The sequence below is a fragment of the Bombyx mandarina genome, chromosome 05 (genome assembly GCF_030267445.1).
Source record: "Bombyx mandarina strain Sakado chromosome 05, ASM3026744v2".
In the NCBI taxonomy this organism is placed as follows: domain Eukaryota; kingdom Metazoa; phylum Arthropoda; class Insecta; order Lepidoptera; family Bombycidae; genus Bombyx; species Bombyx mandarina.
The window spans coordinates 3469437-3494004 of NC_143212.1; the positions used below are offsets into that span (position 1 = coordinate 3469437).

At 40.7% G+C, this 24568-nt stretch overlaps 1 protein-coding gene across 3 annotated transcripts in view; it reads left to right on the forward strand.

Moving 5' to 3' along the window:
- The window catches only part of LOC114244090 (NBAS subunit of NRZ tethering complex), a 35890-nt gene that overhangs the window by 4491 nt on the left and 6831 nt on the right, over positions 1–24568 (forward strand). For 2 of the 3 annotated variants that reach the window (XM_089727296.1, XM_089727297.1), the window contains 27 exons: positions 693–797; positions 2070–2156; positions 3001–3198; positions 3648–3773; positions 4335–4458; positions 5134–5270; positions 6220–6533; positions 7044–7365; positions 8541–8696; positions 9748–9881; positions 10660–10845; positions 11337–11439; positions 12071–12270; positions 12861–12976; positions 13795–13927; positions 14760–14999; positions 15537–15651; positions 16190–16287; positions 16727–16983; positions 17650–17861; positions 18455–18642; positions 19339–19500; positions 20694–20854; positions 21177–21364; positions 22664–22797; positions 23468–23557; positions 24103–24228. In XM_089727296.1, the coding sequence (XP_089583422.1) occupies positions 693–797; positions 2070–2156; positions 3001–3198; positions 3648–3773; positions 4335–4458; positions 5134–5270; positions 6220–6533; positions 7044–7365; positions 8541–8696; positions 9748–9881; positions 10660–10845; positions 11337–11439; positions 12071–12270; positions 12861–12976; positions 13795–13927; positions 14760–14999; positions 15537–15651; positions 16190–16287; positions 16727–16983; positions 17650–17861; positions 18455–18642; positions 19339–19500; positions 20694–20854; positions 21177–21364; positions 22664–22797; positions 23468–23557; positions 24103–24228 (4412 nt within the window). Of the gene's footprint in view, positions 1–692; positions 798–2069; positions 2157–3000; positions 3199–3647; positions 3774–4334; positions 4459–5133; positions 5271–6219; positions 6534–7043; positions 7366–8540; positions 8697–9747; positions 9882–10659; positions 10846–11336; positions 11440–12070; positions 12271–12860; positions 12977–13794; positions 13928–14759; positions 15032–15536; positions 15652–16189; positions 16288–16726; positions 16984–17649; positions 17862–18454; positions 18643–19338; positions 19501–20693; positions 20855–21176; positions 21365–22663; positions 22798–23467; positions 23558–24102; positions 24229–24568 lie in introns of all 3 variants that reach the window. The other variant, XM_089727298.1, reaches the window with a different exon arrangement.

Below are 24568 nucleotides of genomic sequence, written 5' to 3' on the forward strand. Positions count from 1 at the left end.
ACATCTGCTCTCACGCACCTAAAATTCTCGTTGTTGTGCTCAGGTAATTTGCAATATCGTGTTTAGTGTAAAAGTGAAATAAACAAAAGGCAATAAAATTTAATAGTGAAGTATTAAACAAAGATGAGTTTATCAGACAGTTCTTGTTCAATTAGTAGTAGTTTATTTAAAAACTAAAAAACAGTTAATTGTTTTTTTTAGAGTATGGGGGGCTCCGCCCCCTCCTACCCCGCGCCAGGGCTTTGCCTCTGGACCCCGGCTCGGTACTCCACGAACTTTCGGCCTGGTAGGAGAAAAAGCAGTATGTGCACCGCGGGAAAAAAGTAGGACATCTCATCTCAGGAAATGTCCTACTTTTCTCCCTTGGTGCACAATGTAATATATATTTTTTTTCTTCTTTGTATTGAAGGCATTTAATGGGTTAGACTTTGAGAAAATAGAAATGATAATGTTTTGCAGTAAATTCCACTGTTAGATGGTTCATGATACAGACTAGACTCCTCCTCATGTCGTTTCCTCACTGCAGAGGGTCATGACCATCATATTTCGACAGGATTTTACTCCTTGTAATGTTCTTCCAGCGGCTCCGGTCATTGATCAATGCATGGCATGAAGGCACAGACTAGATTTATATATTATAAATGCCTAGCTTATAGTATGAACACTAAAATGAACCATGCTTAAAATTCTAGGAAATAATAGTGTCCAGATTCAGCGGCGCCGTGTCTGTGTGTCCCATCCAGGACATGATGAACATTCTCGGGAAGAAACCGGAGTTCTTCCAGGGCGCACCACGGGTATGTTACATTATATATAACTGTTACAACTATAGCTTACCACAATACGCACGCGGTATATAACAATTAAATTAAACCTTTTTTTTTATTCAATGAAGCCGTCTGAGGTATATTGATGCTAATATTTCATAAATGTAAATGGCAATGCCGACAACTTAATATATTTTTAAAGATTTTGGGACATGGGAACGTGTCCTTTAAGCCAACAAGTTTATATTGACGTAAACTAAATTGATGTTGTCGTTTTATATGTGTGCACTAAACACGCACAAATACACACGCACACGCACGACACTTGGCCTTAGATTGGTTGGACGCATGGCTCCCCGCGCACTCGGCTTAGGTCATGTAGAAATCATTCCACCAGACTCGTATACTTTTCATACACGAATTAAATATTAATTTAGCATTATTTGCCTTTATTATTGAACACCCACGTGTTCAAAAAGTCATTACTTTAACAAACTATCGTATTGTTACGCGCTGGGGTTCGGAATAAATAAATGTTCCACCAAAGTACAAATTAAAACTGTATTTATTATTTAAAACACTCACAGAACACTAAAATTCTTAATTCGCTTCTTCCGCTTCGGTTCAGGTGATCCGTTCGCTGCTAAGCTTCGAGTAGTTCCGATTACTAACTGACTGCATGCAATCTCTGCAACGCTTTTATAGCTTTTACAGCCACATCCCTAGAATTATCGAGAACATTCCTCACAAGTCGAGTATTTTCGATGTGTGTTTCCGCTATCTGACAATAGATGGCGTTATACTTCTCGAGCGTTCTAGATGTTACTAGATCCTTCGATATTCGTTTCGGCTATTCGGCGATAGATGGCATTACTCTTACCAGCGTAACAGTATAAAGTTTGTGCGAAGGCATCTCAGATCAACGCATATGAGACGCATCACGTAGCCCGTATCGACACGGGATGACGTTCACGTCATTTGTGTATTTAAGACGAGCACACAAAACTTATCACACGATTGCTGATGTCCATGAGCGACACTAAACACTCGCTATCAGGTGGGCTTGATGTTCGTCTGCCTACTTGGATAATAAAAAAAACCCTTAGTCTACATTGTTGTAATAATATAATCAATTTATCATAACTTCAAATCATAATATCAAGAAAGTATTCAATCGTCTCCTGCTATCACTATCAATAATCCTATCAAGCACATATTTTATTAACCCACTGAATGAATTCATCATAACAATTATGTGCTTGGTTCAATTTTAATATAATCTTGTATGTTGCAAATGAACAGATCACGTGTGCTCACGAGGGAACATTCATGGTGCTGGAGTGCGAGTCTAATGTGTTGCCAGCGAAGAAATCACGAAGTGACGAAAGTGTAAGTGAATTGTTATATAAATTGATACAATTATCTTAAATGTAAATAATATAAACTTAGAATTGGAGCCTCAGCACTATATGCGCACGATGGATTTTCGAGTTCTTTGGACACATTGCCAGAAAGATAGGTGAAAATTTAGAGAAGATGCTGGTAACATGCAAGGTATGCGGAAGAAGGCCCAGAGGCAGAAGTCAAATTCGTTGGTCGGACCAGATACGCTCAACCCTCAATACGTCTTTAGTCCACGTTGCTATCCACACAGCCGAGGTCAGGCAGGAGTGGCGCAGGGAATCCCGGAGAAAGTTGTTAGAGGAGGCCACGACCCTTAGCATTGAGGATTATCGACGCAAGGATGAGGATATTCTAAGTACATAATTCTACGTGTACCCCATCTCTATAGGAGACATTTAGAGAGGCGTTTCGACATGCTTTATCATAATATTGTTACGCGCTGGGGTTCGGGATAAATAAAAATTCTACCGAATTACAAGTTAACACTGTAAAACTATTTAAAACTATTTGCTTGTTCCGCTTCGCTTCAGGTGATCCCTTTGCTGTTTCGCTTCGAGTAGTTCCGATTACTGACTGACTGCGTGCCATCTCTACAGCGCTTTTATAGCCGATATCTCATCCGTAGAATTATCGAGAATATTCCACACATCTCTAGTAGTAGTTTCCGCTATCTGACAATAGACGACGTTGTACTTCTCCAGCGTTCTAGATGTTACTAGATCCTTCGGTATTCGTTCGACTATGCGGCGATAGATGGCGTTACTCTTACCAGCGTAACAATATTTACATTAAAGACTGATTCTTTGATAACTTTTTTTTGGTTGTGCAGATGGAAGTAGTGTCGACGGATAACGACGAAGAGGATACGATGTTTGAATTAACCAAAGAGCTGTTGAAGTCTGTGCTGTTCGCGATTACCGATATCGAGACCTTCCAGCCCAAGCCGAAGCGGATAACAGTCGTCTCCCGGGTGTACCGGTTGCTCGGAGTCAAGAGCACCACGCCCGCCGAACTCTTCTCCAGGAAGGTGGGTTACACAGGCGTCACGTCGGTTATCCATGATCTTCACTTATCATCTTGTACATTTCAACTGTATCTCTTCTTGCGTCGTTTCTTTACTGCTGAGGGTCGTGACCATCATGTTTCAACAGGATTTTTTTCATTGTAATGTCCCTCCAGCGCCTCCGATCATTGGCCGCGTGAAGGACTTCCTCGACCTTGTCGGATCAACATCGTAGATGTTTTAATCATAATTGTTAGTCATTTTTTTTTAAATATTCCCATACCATAGTCTAGTCAAGAGGTCAAGAAAATGATAAGAAACTATTTACAAACCTGTCCGTTTTTCTATTTTTAAATAATAAGTAGCGCTGATATTCCGAACGCAGTAAAAAGGTTTATATCTCACATTAAAACCTAATGTCCATTAGTTCCGATGTCTACTTTACTATACATTACTCCTTATCCCACGTCTAGATTGAAAGCGGCAAGTACACGGAAGCCTTGGCTTTGGCTGAAGAGTTTGGGCTGGACAGTGACTTGGTGTATCAGCAGCAGTGGAGGAAGAACCCCGTCTCTACAGAGGCCATACAGAAGTATTTGGTGAGCAAGACGGGCGCCAATATATATCAACTAATTACAATGAAGATTAATTTTTTAATTTTCTTTTTTTTCTTTATTTTTGGCTCCAGCACGGCTTGTGCATTAGCCAGCGTCAAGTAATAAGATTTTTATAATTCGCCGTTTTAATTATTTACATGAATAATATAAACGAAGGAAGCTTAATCAATTGGAATGAAATGAAATGAGATGAGATAATATAGGATGAAATATAATCTCAGTAAAATGGTGATCATTTACTGAGACCTTTTCAGTGGACTTTTTGGAGGATCCCGAGAAGTTACGTTCAGCGACTTTGTTTCATTTTCCCACATTAGTGCATTTTCACAGATACTAAACAGTTAATAAACCACCATTATTACACATTTAAACCCGAAAAAACACTAAATAGACAAAATAAAACAAATCGCACAACTTCACTCCTCGCGTTCCCGCCAAAAAGTCCTTTTTGAATTTCGAAATGACATTTACGAATAAAAACGTTTCGTATCACGCAGCTCAACAAAATACAAGACTTATAAGTTTGGTTCACTTCGATTCCAGAGCAAAGTGTCTAAGAAGATCTGGGCGGTGCATCAGTGCGTGGACCGACTCCCCGAGACGCTACCGGCCGCCAAAGAACTACTGCAATTCGGGATTCAACTTACCAATGAGAGAATACTCGATGGTATATCCTTTGTAATTGATCATCATCATTCTTCTGCCCTTCTCCCAGTCACATGGGGTCGGCGAAATATGTGTTCTCCTTCCATACTCCTCTATCATATACCATTTCTTCGCTCACTCCCCTCTTACACCTATTACTATCGTCTTTCACGCCACCCATCCATTTTTTCTTAGGTCTACCTCTTCTTCTAAAATCTAAAGACTTCTAAATTCACAGTTATAATTCTTTTACCAACCTCATTGTCATTTCGTTTCATCACATGTCCATATCATCTTAAATGCACACTTCTCAACTTCTCTGTCACTGGTGTTACTTTCAGACTTCCTCTAACCTAATTTTACCTTTCTCTTTGTAATTGATATAATGTAAAATATAAAACGAAATATTGAACAAAAACACAGTAAAAATAGCAATATGCCATCTGCAGATCCTCGCGCAAGTATGAATTATTTAAATTTTAAACTTATTCAAGCTATAATTTACACGAGGAATAACCGCAAACCCCCAAGTCAAATGAGATTTTGATTTGCTTGTGTCGTAAATGGATGACCTACATGTTGTGGTGAACGCAGGTTTCACGGGAGCGACGGATATTTCTGCTCATCTCCAATGAGAATGGAAATAAACTGTAAAAGTGTAACGCGACTACAAATTTTATTCGTTTTTATGTTGTAGAAATAAATACGAACTCTGAGAACAAGATAGAAGATCCTGACAACATTACCTTGGCGCATCTCAACGCGTACACGAGCGAGCTGCTGCGCTGTAGGCACGTCATGCTCTTCTACAGAGATCGACTGGCGTTATATGAGGTAAGGAGCCCGGTACACGTGCCGGGCACTCGCACTGCGCATGTGCACGCACTGTCGCCCGCACTGTCGCACGCACTGTCGCACGCACGTCCGGTCGTTTCTAAGCGGCCACGACTCCTGCCCTAGCGTAAAGGAAATATTTACTCACAACGCTAAGCAAATACTCGTCGTTTTGGTTTATATTGCACGGGGAGGTGCTAGTGTCTGCCGTGAATGTTCAACTTTAATGGGCGAGACGGCCGTTATGCGTTTTAAATGGATTTTAGATCTCTTGTTTGGAGGTGCTTGGTAGCATTCACGTTGTGATATCTTTGGGAGAGCTTAGCAATATCAATCTGGTTGCGCTAATTTACAACTGTTAGTTTTTGGTTTTTGAAGATAGTAACATTTAATTTGGTTTTGCAAATCCTGTCCCATCCCTCTCCCGCACTTTACCTACGGACGCGTGCGAGCGAGATCGCGTGACGACATCGACTAGAGAAGAAAATGTAATAGCTGAACTACCGCGCGCGCTACGTGTCTCTGTTATAATGTAAATAAGTGAAATTCTTGGTGTTTCTCATCGTCTATCGGTACGAGCCTGCAGTAAGGACTACATACTGTGCATCCTTCCTTTACCGCAGAACTGCCGCTTCATCTCGTTTCTGTCCGCACTCTGTGTCCTTCATTTTGCAACGACCAAATTTTCAAAAATTCAAATATGTCGTAGTTTTTTTTTTTTTTGCTTACTTGGGTGGACGTGCTCACAGCCCACCTGGTGTTAAGTAGTTACTGGAGCCCATAGACATTTACAACGTAAATGCGTCACCCACCGACCGTTCAAACCGAAACGCATTGTTTATTTCGCGTGTGTACAATCCGTATTGAAAAATAGAGAATTTGCTAAATTTGTTTAATTCTCAAGTGACGTCAACATTTAAGCAGCTACTTACACAATGAACTGTTCCAGGCGATTCTACGCTGTGAGAAATCAACGTACGTGAAAGACGAGTACGACCGGCTCCGCAGCAACAGCATCGTGCACAGCGCCGCCGAGACCGCCAAGGAAGGCCGCGTCGAGGCGCTCACCTGTCTGTGGCCTCAAATCAAAACGGTCCCCATGCAGCTGGCGGTGCTCGAGAAACTACCGGAGACAATCAACCCCATAGACTATCAACATTTGTTACCCACCAAGCAGGTCGTGCAGTGGTTCGAGAAGAAGTCCCCAATTAAACTGCCGCCGTCACAGTATGACAACGACTGGTGCCGCAAAGCCATCTTCAGGTGCGTGGAAGTGATTAATATCTACAAATTATAACAATTTTGACGCTAATTCAGTCAGAAACATTTCATCGATATTTCCACTCTGATTTATTTTTATTTAAACACAGAACTATTCTGTCAATCAAGTATGTTATTAAACTTTATGTCAAGGTTGGTGACTGCATTGAGGTTTTGTTGTCTCTTAACGAACGAATGGGTCGTCCCTTCGACGACGCCGCGGGACGCGCGTGCACCGCCATTTTGTTCCGCCATCGACCGGCCGTGCAACCTCTCGCGGCCACCATACACAATTTTTAGTGCGTGTAATTTCAAGAAGCCTCGCTAACATCTATGTATGTGTGTATTATCTATGATATGAACTGCGGTTTCACACCGGATACACTTTGATGACGAATAAAAAGTTTTGCGAACGTAATAAATAATTACAACAATTATAGACACAGTAAAATAGTTTGGGGTGTTGTACGTGAAAGTTACAAACGAAATTAAAGAGTTATTGTTTTGTTCCAGGTCGATATGGAGTTCCAACTGGTCGGAAGACTGTACTCCCGATGTCGAGACCGTCGCGGATGTCTTAATAGAAGACGAAGAGTTAGGGAAATGGTACGAAAAGAGAGCGAGGGAGATCGAAGAGAGAAGCGGCATGGTTTCTCATTCTCTTACTCTTGTGACTATTGCGATGGTCGGCGGCGGCGTTCAAGGCTTAGACAAAATTATGTTTCACCTCATGACCCTGGACACACTGGTCTACGATATAAACATCGAAGGGGTCACGCTGAAGCAGCTCGAAGGTCTGCCGCCGCTGGAAATTTGCACGCTGCTCATGAAAACGGTAATGTTCGTCTCATTGTGTTGTTAAAATCGATGATTGATTTGTACCAGTAACGCACGGACGGTTCAAGTGTTTGTTGTTCGTATGGTGTGCTCGGATCGCGCACAGACAAGTAGTACTGGCTTACTTATGTGTACTGAGAGGTTACCCTTACTGTTTGATAGGTATATAACCTTCAAGTTCCAAGACCAAGTTCAAATTAAGAGCTATAACTTGGCATGAATTTTTGTTTATAGACTTAGAACCTATTTATGACTATCCATAATAAACACATAGACAAATAGCAAACAAAACTGTTCATGACAGTGTGGGAATCGAACCCGCGACCCTCAGCGCAACAGTTAGGGCCTCTATCTATTGCACCCCCGAGTCAGATAATTGTTATTAATATTATCTTAGGGAATTTAACGAATTCATCAGAACACAAACGGTTAGCAGGTTAGGTATGGACATGTGATGCGTAGACAGGTGATGCACGTGACTAGGGAGATGTATGGAAATGGTAGTGCAAGGTTAGAGGCCGAAAAGGAGATGTATGGAAATGGTAGTGCAAGGTTAGAGACCGAAAAGGAGATGTATGGAAATGGTAGTGCAAGGTTAGAGGCCGAAAAGGAGATGTATGGAAATGGTAGTGCAAGGTTAGAGGCCGAAAAGGAGATGTATGGAAATGGTAGTGCAAGGTTAGAGGCCGAAAAGGAGATGTATGGAAATGGTAGTGCAAGGTTAGAGGCCGAAAAGGAGATGTATGGAAATGGTAGTGCAAGGTTAGAGGCCGAAAAGGAGATGTATGGAAATGGTAGTGCAAGGTTAGAGGCCGAAAAGGAGATGTATGGAAATGGTAGTGCAAGGTTAGAGGCCGAAAAGGAGATGTATGGAAATGGTAGTGCAAGGTTAGAGGCCGAAAAGGAGATGTATGGAAATGGTAGTGCAAGGTTAGAGGCCGAAAAGGAGATGTATGGAAATGGTAGTGCAAGGTTAGAGGCCGAAAAGGACATGGATTGATAGTGTGAATGACGATATGAGAGAGAGAGGAGTGACTGTTGGGATGACGGCTGATAGAAGAGAATGGAAGAGAAAAATTAGCTGTGCCGACCCCACCTAGTGGGATAAGGTGGAAAAAAAAGAAGATAAGAATGCAAACGGCTTCTGGAAATGCATTTCTTTTATTGATCCAGTCGACGGCAGAAACGTTCGTGTCGGACTTGAAGCAGTACGTCATCCCGTACCTGAAGCGCCTGGAGAACAGGTCCAAGGTCAACGACGTCTGCATCAACGGCCTCATCGATTATCTGGTGCATATAAGCATTGAAGACTTGTCTTCTATACTCCTGGTGGGTAATGTGCTAAGTGAGTTTTTTTCAAAATAAATAATTTTTTTTTGAAGATTCATCTCCAATATTTTATATGAGTAATATAGTCTGTGGGTAAAGGTCACTTCAAAGCGATGGTAATACGAATAAAACGTAAGAGTGTTTGGTGTTAAGTGGTTACCGGAGCCCATAGATATCTACAACGTAAATGCCGCTACCCACCTTGATATATGAGTTCTAAGATCTCAGTATAGTTAAAACGGCTGCACCATCATTCAAACCGAAACGCATTACTGCTTCACGGCAGAAATAGGCAGGGTGGTAGTATCTATCCGTGGGGACTCATAAGAGGTCCTACCACCAGTAATTACGCAAATTATAATTATTTTTTATTTTTATTACACGATGCTATTCCTTCATCGTGGAAGTCAATCGTGAACATTTACTTAGTACGTATTTCATTAGACTTTTCTACAAATGACTCGGTACTTCAGGAACTCGGCATCAAGCAGCGTCTATTTGCTATAGTACCGTCTCGAATGGTGGATTTCTTCGGACACGTTTAGCGACGAGATGCCCGGTTTATAGAACGCCTAGTTATACAGGGAAGCGTTGATGGTTAAGCAAGACCGCGCGGGAGGCCACCAATGCGGTGGACCGACCAAATTAAAACTGCAGTGGGAGGTCCCCTAAATTAGTGCAGTAGGATGGCCTCGAGCAGGGAGAGATGGCGCAACATCGTGAGGCGCATCAAGTCTGCCCCTTCCAACACTACATGACGATCACGACCACTCTGTCAAGAGTGACACGATTACGAAGAAGAAATTTCATTAGAAAAATTGGTACCCGCCTGCGAGATTCGAACACCGGTGCATCGCTCGACACGAATGCACCGGACGTCTTATCCTTTAGGCCACGACCACTTCAACTTTTGCTTGACAATATATCTGTGTGGCATGTCTTGTCGAATAAGATCCCACCGAATTTGAATCTTCGTAGAAACATTATCAAGTATCGTTTTTATACCATCGCTTCTCTTTCCCTCTGGATGTTTAATAGTTTTATGTTGTAGGTGTTGCAGTCACCGACGGAGTTCGCGCTAGATGTCTGCACTCATTTGGATCTAGTCGAAAAATGTTTCTTCGCCTACACCGGCACCGACCTGGAGAAAGCGAACGCCCTGCTGGACACTATACCGACAGAGAGGTGAGCCGCTACCGTGGGTGTGTATGTGTATGTATGCACGTGTCTATGTATGTATGTTTGCATGTGCAAGATTTTTTTAATTCTTGTGACATAGATGAAACACATTACGATAGATGTCACATATTGAATTTACATGTTGCTATGAATTTATTAATTATTGTATTTCTACAACAAGTTTTCGTGAATTCAATCGTGGTAACGTGATTCAAACTTGCGTTCGTCTTTTGTATATATTTCGTACACAATGTATTACATATTTGAATTACATTCTTAATAATATTAGCGCTTGATCTTCTGTGATGTGATACATCAATCAATCAATGTGGTATATATCCAGCGCTGGTTACAAATCAGTTGTACAATTTAATCTCGTGCCATAGTAATTGATTTGATGATTGCTAAATCGAATGTTCTATCATTGTTCTAATACCAACAATAAAAAATTCGCATATAGATTTAGCCGCTTTAACGCGATGACAAAGGGTAAACAGTACATATATTTGACTAGCTGTATCCGTCCGCTTCGCTGGGCATTTAAAATTAATATTATTATTTCTCAACCCCATAAAGATTCTCATCATTAACGCCCCCGCAACTGGTGTAGGGAGTCCAACACTCATATAAATCTATCCATTAAGCGGATTTATTTTCTACATGGATACCAAGTTTCGAGTCAATCGGATGCATGGTTCAGTAGTTACAACGGAACATCCGTATAAACCACAGTAGATGAATATATTAGTATAGATAGATAGTATAGATATAAGCGTGCGTGCAGCGACGGCAGCATGTCGACGGCGGCGCTGCAGAGCGCGGCGGGGCGCGTGCGGCGCGCGTGCGGCGGCTGGGCGGCGCTGGCGGCGCGCGGCGTGCGCGTGTCGGGCGGCGCGCTGCGGGACCTGGCGCCGCACCGCGACCAGGCGCACGCGCTGCTGCTGCGCCTCGCCAGGGCCCTGCCCGCCGTGTGAGTACTGCTCATCACACTCACACTCCTCACTTACCTTTGCTTAAAATACCCACGGTAGGCAGCGGCTTAGCGGCATTAACGGTAGGCAGCGGCTTGGCTCTGCCCCTGGCAGAAGCTGAAACTCATGGGCGACGGTAACCACTCACCATCGGGTGGGCCGTATGCTCGTCTGCCTACAAGGTCAATAAAAAAAAACTTATTATTATTATTTTCTTTAAGGGATTTTATGACCTGGTAACTAAGACCTTTAAATCAAGTCTTCTACGCTTCATATTTCGAGCAACCAAGAGCGCGGACTGTCACTGTTAATGAAATAAATCAGTATTTAAATTTGATTGACGTTTATAACAGGCTTAACTGTCATATAAAGCTTGAAAATTGCTAGATATTGATCCAAGAGAGATCCAAAGATTTTGTACCTGCCGTCTCAAACTTCAATAACAAAAACTTAATTCCGCATGTATATTTAATGTATTATTAAATTTTAGTGAAGAAAAACCAACTGCGCAAGATTGGGAGAAACTATTGAAAGACATATTGAATTTACAATCATCTTTATTCACCTGCATCAGCAAGACAGAATGTTACGAAGTAAGATATTTATAAGTAATATTAACTTACTGGTGGTAGGTGGTAAGTATTAGGTATTAGGTATTAATCTTACTGGTAGTAGGATCTCTTGTGAGTCCGCGCGGGTAGGTACCACCACCCCGCCTATGTCTACTGTGAAGCAGTAATGCGTTTTTGTTTGAAGACTAGACTGAAACTTTAGAGCTTATATCTTAAGGTGGGTGGCGCATTTACGTTGTAGATGTCTATGGACTCCAGTAATCACTTAACACGAGGTGGGCCTTGATCTCGTCAACCCATCTAAATAATACAAAAAAAATATGATAATAAGTGAATTTTTCATAATGAAAGAAATCTTCCTTATGTAGAAAATCTCGGACCAAAGGCAATAGAGGATCGACCAAACAGAAAATTATTTTCTGTTTAGTCCTATAATTCACAATAGTACCCAGTGTGTCAGTGAGGCAGCTTTGCAAGACTGTGGAGCAGGCCTGCGAGCGATTGTGAACACTACTGCTTTATACATAGAGTGTAACTTTATACAAGTGCAGCTTGTTTTGTGTATTTTTGGATCAGAGCTATTTAATATCCGACCTTATTCCTGTAATGTTGTGGATTATTTTGAAGTCTCATTAACATGACGCCTCCACAGATCTACGCCACGTCGCTACTAACGTCGGGACACTCGCCCAGCGTCCGGCTGGCGGCCGACGTCATGAACTGCTCGAAGTCGGCGCGGGGGGACAGCCGGAAGGTGCCGTACCCTAAGGCCTTGGAGCTGGTGCTGGCCGCCGCCACTGAGTACGTCAACTCCGCATCAGGACTCGAGGATCCCGCCCTCGACATTGCCAGGTTAATTTCTACTTTATTTTGTAGTATATAAAAATTAATTTAGAACGATTTTGCATAATCTAAACTTAATATATAAATCTACAGTGGTTTCTACGATGTTCCGTTATAACTACTGAACCATGCATCCGATTGACTTGAAACTTAGTATCCATGTAGAAAATACATGGATTTAATGGACAGGCTAATATTTATATGAGTGTTGGCCTCCCTAAACCAGTTGCGGGGGCGTTAATGATGAGAATCTTTGTGGGGGTGAGAAATAATAATGTAAATTTTAAAAGCCCAACGAATCGGACGGGTACAGGTAGTTGGTTTACAAGGAGTATATTTATATTGCATTCATTGCTTGTATATGACTATTATTAATAATCTTCAGGAGACATTTTATGTATTACCGTCCCGGTTCGGGACCGCAATCCATTTCTGCCGCAAGTCTGCATAACAATACGGCACGTACGCGTACTGACGTTGTCTATGGACTGTCCGGGGGGACTCCCCGGGTACTCTCCTACTGAACTGTGTTAAGTTTAAAAGTTCCTATTGCTTGGCGCGCGACTCTTCAGTGAACACATTATTCCCATCATCCTCAGGACGTGTTTAATGCTGATAAAAGAAAAAAATGTAAAGAAAATCGAAGAAGAGCTGGATCTGATCTCGTCATTTCAAATACTCAATTCGTTTGAGGTCCCGCTACTGCCCATACAAGGTAAACATATTCTTGCTTCCTACGGGTGAAGTCAATTAACATTGACTAAATATACAGGCATTACATATTTGGTTCCACTTAAAATAGAGTAATGCAGCGACTTATAATCTGGATGGCATGTGTGTGGGTCGGCCGTGTACCGTGCATGTTAACCCTTACTGAGGGGGGCGTGTGTCGCGACCCGGATGTCTGAGTTTTCTGGAATATTCGCATATGACTGCGAATACTTTATTCGAATTGTAAAATTAGTAAAACAAGCTGATAATTATTTTTAATCATATTATTATGTACACTTTTTTATTAGTTTTCGGTAATTTTTAATATATTTCAATGATTCTATGTACATATATGGACTTGTTTCTGAAATAAATCATTTTCATCAATTGAAAAGCATAATAGTTCATTTCTGAAGTGAAACTTCTTTAGATTCTAAAAGTTTGAAATCACAACGATTCCGTTGTGTTTTCAAATTCGATGAAACGAAAAAATAAGTCCATAGAGACATGTATAGGATTCAGCCAGCGAGAGAATGAGATAGAACACATTATACGTAAAGTTAAAATATCAATTCACAGAGGGCGCTACCATGCAAGCGGTTCCCCCAGGGTGAGGCTGCTCCATTGCACTGCGGAGTGGTTGACCCTTGCGATTATTTTTATTTTTTATAAGATTTACTTCTACCGTGTGTGACTTGCAACGCACACAATTTTTTTTTAATACAGGGGGAGATTTTATATTTAAAATGCAAATTATTGATGACAAAGGTGAGTAATCGTTTTGAAACTTTGAAGTTTCAATTTGTTAATAATAAATTGCAGTTCGTTTGTGCGAAGACAGACTGTCTCTGGTCGAGCAGTGCCTGAGGCTGGACCTGAACGGGTACCTGGCGGGCCCCAAGCTGCTGAAGCTGGCCACGCTGCTGAGGGTGGCCGGAGACGACGAGCACACTCGGTGAGCGCGCTTGTCGCGTCCTTAAACGCTCAGTGGCCATTGGAACTTTGGTTTTAATTATCAATATTTTTAATTAAATATTTTTGATTTTTGTTTGCCCTCAAACGTCGTCATTGACTTTATTCAAACAGATACTTTAGTGAACATTTTGATACACTCTATCTACGACTCAAATATCAGTTTTGATGCGATCATTATTGATAAACTAAAAACACATTTTTAATTTATTACTTACATTACTAAAGAAAAGCATATTTTTAATACGCTTTTATTAGCTTCAGACGTATGTATGTTAGTATGTAACGGAATTTTTGAACATGATTTTGAACCCCTTCAAAACGTCGGATTAAATCGAAATTTGGTATATTTATTAAGGACCGATTACAATTCAATATTAAAAAAAATATTGAAAAAAATTGAAATTCAACTAAAAAATGAAAAATAAATAATGGTTTAAAAAAAAGTAATAAAATACGCTTTTACAAAAAATCCAACTAAAAAATAGAAAATTAATTTTAATAAATTTTTGGTTAAAAATAGTGTATGAAAAATGATGGGGTGCATGGTATGAGTATAAATATTTTATGAACAGGTATAAGTAGAAGGGTTATTTTGATAATATCCTGAAGAGCACCCCACGCTTTTTTACAATAAAAACATTTTTTCTTACACTATTTTTAATTAAAATTTATTTTCTATTTTTTAGTTGGATTTTCTATAAAAGTGTATTTAGTTATTTTTTAAACTATTATTTATATTATTGTCAAATTATCGTTGTCTATTGTTTTGAATCGACTAGATATTTTTTGAGATGAGGTATCGATGGTTTCAGCGAGGGTGAAGTACTGTCGCTGATCGGCAAGTACGCGCTGGAGGCGGGCGCGGCGGGCGCGGGCGCGGCGGCGGAGGCGGGCGCGCGGCTGGCGGCGCTGCGCTACCCGCCCGCCGCGGCGCTGCTGGCCCGCCTGGCCGCGCTCGCCGCGCCCGCCCGCCCGCCGCACGCCCGCGACCTGTACGCCGCCGCGCTCACCTACTGCCACGCGCACCAGATGCACGACATGCTCACTGCTCGGTCATTACCCTTCAACTTACTAACTACTACTGGTAGCGGTCCGTTGTGAATTTGAAATCACCCCCACACGTACTAACATTATGTGACTTAAACATTTTGAAATAATGAGTTTGTTTATTTGACGGTGAATGTCATACAACCAAGCTGCTTAAACAGCACGACATTCGATGTCAACAGTATGTCTTCAGACAGATTTGCTCGTACTAGACTTCTGTAACAATTTGCTCACTCGTTGTATATAATTCATCTACACATTATTATTTAACGGATTCTTACTGTGACTTTTTTTTATTTTATGAGTTATATTATGCGCATATTATATTATATTAAGCATATTCCATTGATGAGACCAGCGTGTTGACAGACTGCGCCTTGTTGGGATGAGTCGTCCAGTTTCAACGGTAACAAAAAAAAAAATTAAAAATAAGGTAGGCAGATATTTTTGCTCCTAACGTCCTACCCGCAGTCAGGATCGGCTAAATTACAGTGCGTGTACTGTATATAACCCCGAAAGCTTAAAGTAATAAATCTGTTCAGGTTGAGCTTGGAGTTGGAGAGTCTCCAGCAGACCGGCGTGTTCGTAAGGGAGCAGCAGTTCCTGACCGACCGATGGCCCTCCACAGACGACGAGTTCGCGGACGCCATAACAACTGTGCGTATACGTATGATCATCACATCACCTAAAGTCCATCGATGTAGGTACCGCTTCCCCGTAGACTTGCAAAGCGACCGGTTGGAACTGCGGCTACTTTCATAAAGACATTTATTGGCAACTAGAACAAAACTGTAAGCGATTGCGATACTTCATAAATATAAATAATAAATAAATAAAAGTCCAACAAAACAATTTGTACGTAACTAGTTGTAAAATTGTTCTGATTGGAATTTTATGACATCAGTGGACCTGCTTCGTTTTTAAACTTAATTCGGCTTGGCTCTGTCCCTGGCCTTGCTGACGTCTATGGGCGACGGTAACCAGTCACCATCAGATGGGCCGTAGGCTTGCGTAGGTCTGCTTACAAGTGAAATAAAAAAAAAAAAAACTTTCAGAGACTGACTGTCTGACTGACTTTTGTCTCTGAAATTTTGGAATTTAAAAAACTTTGCCGCCGCTCAAATCATGGCGTCCTAGGCCCGCCGTAAATCCATCACTGCTGAGAGCTAATGTACTCTGCTATGTGTTGTTACAGCCGGTGATCGAGAGGAAAGATATCGTGCCCACCGCTAAAGACAAGAAGCCACCAAGGAATTATGTCCTGAACACGTTTCAATATAAGTACGATATAAGGTGGGGCTTAAACTAATAAATTAACAATTTTAACACCGGATTGTTGACAACCAATAAATAAGTGTTTGACATGTAATGCTTTAAAGGAGTTTTTTTAAATATTGGTGTAAAAAAATAAAGATTAATTTTAGACTTATTAGCACTACGTCAAAAACCGTATTACTGTACCCACGAAAGAAGTTATACTTCTTTGATATAATTCGATGGTAATTGGTATATTTAACTTAATATTCATAAAAAATAATTACATAGCTTATAATATTTTAAAGAAGTATGACTTCTTTGAATAATTATAACTTAAAGGATAATATTTTTAAAGAATTACAACTACCTAAAAATTAATTGTCAGTCCATTAAATAATGACAACAATAGTGGTTAGGAATTTCAAATTTAAATTCAATTTCGTGACAAATGTGAAGTTGTTTGTAATCAATCCAGTGAGAAGTCGAGTTCGGAGAGTGCGGAGGTGCGCTACCCGGAGTGGTACGCGCGTGTGTACGGGGGCGGGGCGCCCGCGGGGGACGATGGGGTGCCCGCGGGGGGTGACGGGGCGCTCGCGGGGGGCGACGGGGGGCACTACTCGTACGCCCGGTTCGCTATGGAGCGCCCGACAGGCACTGCGCATGCGCTGCTCTCCGCCTACTACATACAGAACTGTCTCGAACACGGATACACGGCGCAGCTAGAGGCCGAATGTGAGTTTTGACCAAACCTTTCTTATACAACTGCTTCACACTTCGACTTCATACATCAAGACGAGCGGTGGCAATCATGATGTGATTTTATATCCATGGGCTCTTGTAAACTTAAAATGAGTTGTCATAGGTTGACATACAGATTAAACAGCTCAGAATTTTTTTTCTCTTTTGTTTATCTCACAAATATTTATTTCTTAAAGGAAAATATTATGATGTAATAAACAGAAACGAATTTTGTTTTTTAAATGTAATTAATTGGTCGGCTGTCCTTATTAGACAAATTATTATCGATCAATATCAACAAGATCAAGACGAGTTCGGAATGGCCTTCCGTACGCTACGATGGCTTTTTATTTTTTATTGCTTAGGTGGGTGGACGAGCTCACAGTCCACCTAGTGTTCAGTGGTAACTGGAGCCCATAGACATCTATAACGTAAATGCGCCACCCACCTTGAGATATCAGTTTTAAGGTTTCAAATATAGTTACAACGGCTGCCCCACCCTTCAAACCGAAACGCATAACTGCTTCACGGCAGAAATAGGCAGGGCGGTGGTACCTACCCGTGCGGACTCACAAGAGGTCTTACCACCAATTTCGATTTTAGAAGGCAACAAGACAACTTTTTGCAGTAATGACACTGTCGAACCTCGTGATATTGCAGTGGTCCAGAAGTGCGGGGAGGAGCTGCTGTACAGAGACACGCCGCTGAGCGTGGCCTGCCTGCTGCGGTCCACTCAGGAGTACGACGTGACGAAGAAGTTCTTGGAGAGTCAGCACACGGACGCGGCCGTCAGCTGCGCGCTCTACGCGACGCTCGTGCACTGCAACTCGGCCGCGCTGCGGGACGATGTGTACTTGACCAAGCCGACCAAAGTCAGTAGTTGACGAACTGGGCCGATAGCGATAAGCGGGTCATAAATGATGCAATTATTAAATGATCAGTCTCTGGATTCAAATCTGTCAATTTCAAATATTTAAAATATCACAAAAAATATTTTGTTAATTACTATTATTATAGAAACTAGTGGTTCCCCTAGTATTCGAAATTCGAAATTCGAAATTAATTGAAATTATAAGTTTGAAGATTCTTTACTCACAGATTTCGCCAAGACTACGCTATAGACAAATAATATTAATCTATTATTAATTTGACCACAGACTTTAAATAATAGTAAAAGTTTGACAATAAACAGAGTATATGTATATGTGTTGTGTCAAAAACATAGTAGTCTCATAGTGTCTGTATTTTTTTTTTATTGATTTAATATATATTTTTATACACAATAAAAAAATTACATTCTACACTCCTCTGTATTGTCCTCTGTACACGCAATTTTCGTAAAAAGGAGTACAAAGTTTTTGCTTCACATATTAATGTATAGATATTTTAGAATAAGAATGACAATGAATGCAATTTTTGATTTTTAAATTACAATATTGAGAGTTAAACGTGCGTTATTTTCCAGATGGCCAGGATGACTTTGAAGCAGAAGAACGCTTCGGAAGTGCAGCTGAAGGTGATCAACGAGTGCGTCGACAAGCTGACCGGCATGGGCGAGGTGGCCGCGCTGCGCAACCTCGGCGTCGCGGTCAACGGGCTCCTCTTCAAGGTCGACGACGATTACAGACGGGAGCTCATCTACAGGCTCGCCGGGTCAGTGCTGCTACGAACAGAAGGCGTTCTTCGATACCGCTCTCTATTTTAAATTCTTATTTCCCTTGATATTTCCTCAGCATATTTACAAAATATATTTTTGGCGCATTTATAAAATCATAATACACAGTACAGTAGTCTGTACAATGAAAAATTGCGCGATCCGTGAGGGCTCGCAGTACACCTGTTTTTGAAGTGAAACTTCTTTGCGCGCCCGAGGGTAAAATTTTTACATATTACACGCAATAATAATAATATTAGTGACACGGAAATGTAGGACGTCTTTGTCCAATTGTGGGATGCTTAACAACAAAGGGAAGATCTTCCGCCGGGCGGGTGATATTGCTCGGTAAATAGACGGTCCGGATGTTGTTGTTCAGAACTTGTGTATATGCACGCTTATGTTGAAAATGTCTTAAGCAAGATTCAGGCATCTGTCAATTATCTTGTATTGTATGATGGCTACTCGCCACAATAATATTCATTATCTGAGATTTTACTATAATTATAAATATAAAAATTTGTCTGCCAAAGAAGTTTCACTTCTGACATGTGTACTTTGTACGCATACAATTTTTAAAAAAAGTTGTATTGTAGTGATGGCATGCTACATTCTTCACTGTTTTATTAGAATGTTATCTTTATGATAATTGTCGTGTCGATATTGGGGACTGGAATTAGTGGTCCGTGCTGCAGGTCTAAGGAGAAGAAGCACGTGGAGGTGGCGTGTTCTCTGGCGGACAAGTACGGGCTGGACGCGCTGGAGATGTGGCTCGCGCACGCGGGGACCGCGGGCCGCCTCGCCGCGCCCCCCCGCCTCGCCGCCCGCCTCGCCGCCGACCTCGCCGCCTACAACCGGTACTGCCGCCGCTACGGCGCTTAGTCCGCGCTCGAGGGGGGACGATCCACTCCCCACTTGGTGTTATGGCTGTGCCCGTGGACATTACAATGGCATTGCTATCACCCACTGTGAAGCATAAATTTCGGTTAGGCAGATATTGGCAAAATCATTCAAGCTGAGCCTCGTGAGGCCATCGGTTATGGTGAAGCCAGAATCCCACCCTCAGGTTACTGATGGATATGTAAATAAAAAATATTACTGGTCACTTGGTATTAAGAGGTTGGCAGTGCTCGTCATTGCTATCACCTACTGTGAAGCATAAATTTCGGATAGGCAAATGTTGGCAAAATTTTTCATGCTGAGCCCATCGGTTACGGTGAAGCCAGAATTCCCCCGTCCCTTACTTCAAAACAAAACGCGGGATGACTTCACAGTAGATTTAGGGGGTACGATGGCTTCCACAATCTCACAACGCACACGCGCAGGCTCGCTGATGAGGTCACCACACAACATACACGTCGTCGTCATTATTGAACTACTAATAAACCGTTACAAACAACACTCGAAATTGAAGCTTATAGAGTGCTGTATTGTATCTCGTCGCTGATTCACTGACCGGCGCCCTCAGGGTACCAGCTGTACCCCCTTGACAAACAGAACAAGAGGAGATCAACAAAATATTGAAGTCTACCAAATTCGACGAATTCTGTTGTGTGTGCCGAGTAGATTTTTTTTAAAGGAATTTATGAACTGGTAACTAAGACCTTTAGGTAATGTCTTATTTTAATTAGTATTATTGATTTTTATGAAAAATAATTTATGAATACATGGAACAGGGAGTGAAATGAAATGAAGATGATTAATTTGAGACATTAATCAAATGGGATGAAATGAAATGAGATGAGATGAGATGATATGGGATGAATGTATAATCTCAGTAAAATGGTGGTCGTTTTACTGAGACTTTTTCAGTGGACTTTTTGTAGGATCCCGAGAAGTTACGTCTAACGGCTTTGTTTTATTTTCCCACATATGTGCACTTTCACAGATACTAAATAGTTAATAAACCACCGTTATTACACATTTAAACCTGAAGAAACACTGAATAGACAAAATAAAACAAATCACACAACTTCACTCCTCGCGTTCCCGCCAAAAAGTCCGTGTATAATCTATGGTACTACTACTGAGTAGAGGTACTTGGTTACAGAATACGAGAAGTGCTCTGGCCGCAACTCCGCGGTGACGACCACAGCTCGCTCATTAACTTCTTTACGTTGCTGAAAGGGATCGATGAGAAACAAGTGCTCTTCGGAATGACCGTCATGGAGCACATCAAGCTGCTCAAGAAAGCCAAGGCTGCTTCCCCAGGTAACTGTACAGGATAGTCTCGGGATTGAGTCGGACTTTTAGTCATTCTATTCACTTCACCACATGTAAAATGGTAAATGAGCCACCCACCTTGAGATATAATTTCTAAGGTCTCATGTATACTTACAACGGCTGCCCCACCCTTCAAACCGAAACGCATTACTGCTTCACGGCTGAAATAGCAGGGTGGTGGTACCCACCCGCACGGACTCAAAAGAGGTCCTACCACCAGTAATAAATGAGTAATGCAGTGCTATTGACCTTTTTGATGGGTTACGTTGATGTGAGTCCGAGTGAGTGAGAGTGCGTGCGTGCGGCGCAGAGCTGGACTACAAGCTGCTGCTGGAGCCGGGCGCGGCGGAGCGTCTGTCTGCGCACGTGGTGGACATCATGAGACCGGAGAACGTGGGCATCGTCGGCAAGTTCCTCAGGACACTGCCGCCCGCCTTCAAGACGCCCATCTCCATCAACAGCATCTACACGAAGTGGCTCACCAAACATTTTTTTAGCGTAAGACATTTTTTTGTCTAATGTACTTTTTTTTTTCTTGTGATGAGATATATGATACGCTAATCATGTTTGTCTTTATACGAAATCATATCATAAAAAACTAGCTGTACCCGTCCGCTTCGCTGGGCATTTAAAATTAACATTATTATTTTTCACCCTCACAAAGATTCTCATCATTAACGCCCCCACAACTGGTGTAGGGAGTCCAACCCTCACATGAATATTTGCCTATCCATTAAAGCCATGTGTTTTCTACATGGATACCAAGTTTCAAGTCAAACGGATGCATGGTTCAGTAGTTATAACGGAACATCCGTAAAAACCACTGTAGATTTATATATTAGTATAGATAGATACCATTTCTTCGCTCACTCCCCTCTTACCCATATCGTCTTTCACGCAATCCATCCATTTCTTCTTAGGCCTACCTCGTCCTCCATATCCTTCCACATTCATAGTTAACATTCTCTTACCAACCTCATTTTCATTTCGTCTCATCACACGCCCATACCATTCCAAACGTGCACTTCTCAGCTTCTCTGTCATAGGTGCCACTTTCAGACTTCCTCTAACATATTCATCCTTGTACCAAATCATATTATAAAAAATTAAAACTGTTTGAATCTTAATTTGATTAAAACGTTTATACAATCATTATTTTTGTTTAATATTAACGATTTTCATTTTGAATCACCAAATTAATAATTGTAACATTTTTTTTACATCCAACTTAAACACCAATGATAAAATATGATTACTGTTTTTTATGATCGTTGTTTATTAGTGTGTGATCTATGGTTACGTTTTCGTTTATTTTGACCTCGAATGACGTCACATCTAATAAAATAACATTCGAACGAGTTGTGAAATTTGTGTGGTAATTTTTAAAAATAAGTGCAATCAGTTCCTGTATCCAAATTGCAAAGTCAGTTTAATCAATGTATATGCAGTTTATGAAAACTGAATTTAGAAAGTTTATTCTGGTTTAAAAAAAACTATATGAAATATGAAGATAAAAAATGAAGGGTAACAATTTTTTTATTGCATCTATGGGCAAATAAGCTCACAGGCTACTTGGTGATAAGTAGTTACCCTATAATAATAAAAGCTTTACATCAAAGTAACGGTACGTTCAAAGACGAACTTGACTCATTAATTAAGAATTTTATTTTTTGTAAACTATTTTTAAATTCATTTTATGACCTGGTAACTAAGACTTTCAGGTCAAGTCTTATTTTATTTTTTTTGTAAACGAAATTAAATAAATTATTGATTAAACCAAACATTTGCCCCGCACAGGTCCCTTCGAACGCGACCAACAAGAAGTGGATGCAACAATACAGACAATGCTCGAGCTACTTCAACAAGCTCTCCAAAGAGGATCTCCTGCAGTTTGTGGCCGACACTTGCTTCTCTGATGATGCGGTCCAACGGTCAGTGGTTGGCAAACGGATACCTATACATAAATATCCCTTTTAGCTTAAAGCTCCTTGTCTTTACCATCATAAGTAAGAGTCTTCATATGGATGTCTTGGGCTGTTTAGTTCTATTAGCCAAGTTTTGATATGCGATTGAAATGAATTTGACACCAAAAAAGGGTGAGTGTACTTATATACGCGCGTAAGAAGTTATACTTTATTTTTATTTTATTTGTTAAATATTAAATAATTAATAATAAATATTTAACGCTAATAATTTAATAATATTTAGTATGAATTATATTAAATAATAATTTTGTCATTTATATTACTAAAAAATGAATGCTAATAACACTTTTTTTTACGAGTGTACATGCGCGAAAGTTCACTTGCGGCTATATTCAGACTCGCCAAGTTACGTCGGTCCTATTGTAATGAGCGATTTAGTGGGCAACTTCATTCTGTTAATTTTGTGTCACGGTGCGCGCGAATCGTAAAATTTCACTATCATCAATTTTTCATAACGCGCCTAAAGAAGTATAACTTCAAAAATGATACGGAGCCTTCAAGATTGAACATTCCGTTATTCGCGATTTAACCACAAATCAGTTTTTAATCACACAACCGCCGGATACGGATAATGCTAAATTTTAAATGGTTGTTTATAAAAAGTTGTTCCTTACAGCGTTCCTGCCGGTACTCGCAGCCTGATGATACTACAAGCGGTCGATTACTGCCAGCAAGAGCAGGAGAACGATCACAAGTCGAACAAGAGGTAGGAAGTGCAATTCCGATGTAGTTGTGTAGTATTATTATCGCATAACCGTCTCGCGTACCGTAAAACGGGGAACTGGGACACTTTTTAAGTTCGACGTTGAATTTTATTGTTCTTTTTCGTAGTTATAGTAACAAAAGGGAGATCATAATGGTTCCGGTAGTTAAAATTTTCATTTATAACGCATTAAGATATAATTTATTAAAGGATAATCATAAAAGTTAGAAAAACTCACTTGTCCCTATTCACCAAGGTGTGGGTGAATCGGGTTACGTATAGGGACAACAGAGTTCTTCAATAGAGCTGGCACTATTTAGTTGTTAGGTAGGTACCTAAATATAGGTAATTAACTTTTTAACATCTTTAATGAATTACAATACTTTGATGACTAAATTAAACTATTTAATATTCTTAATAAACACTAAATAAAAGTCATTTTCAGTTCAACCAAGTTAAATCTCTAACAACCCGACAAAAGTATTGTGACATCCCAGATTACAGAAAAAGAACACAGAAATAAATTAATTGAGAATTGTTGTATTTAGCGAACAAACATGGGCGCAAGTAGGACAGGAGCTGACGCGCTGGGCTCGCTTCCTGGAGAACTTCCACTCGTCCAGCGTGCAGGCCATCATCGACTCCACGGACGTGCCCCGGGATACGATTTGGCCGTGAGTACTGCTGTCCGGTGTAGTGCGAGTTTTTACACGCTTTATATTAGCTTCACTTGTATGTATGTTTGTAACTGACTTCTTTAGACGCGATTTTGACCCACTTTAAACGGCCAGATTTAATCTTTCAAACTTTGTAGATTTATGGAGGACCGATGACAATACACTAATTTGATAAGATTATTCCGTTATTCAATTTGCAAAATAAGATTTTTGCAAATTTATATAATTTTTATCTATAGTCGATAAGGCTGGAATTGAAGTTAAAGTACTTAATAGTTTTAAAAACACGCTTTTATAGAAAATTTAACAAAAAAAAATGAAAAATAAATAATAGTTT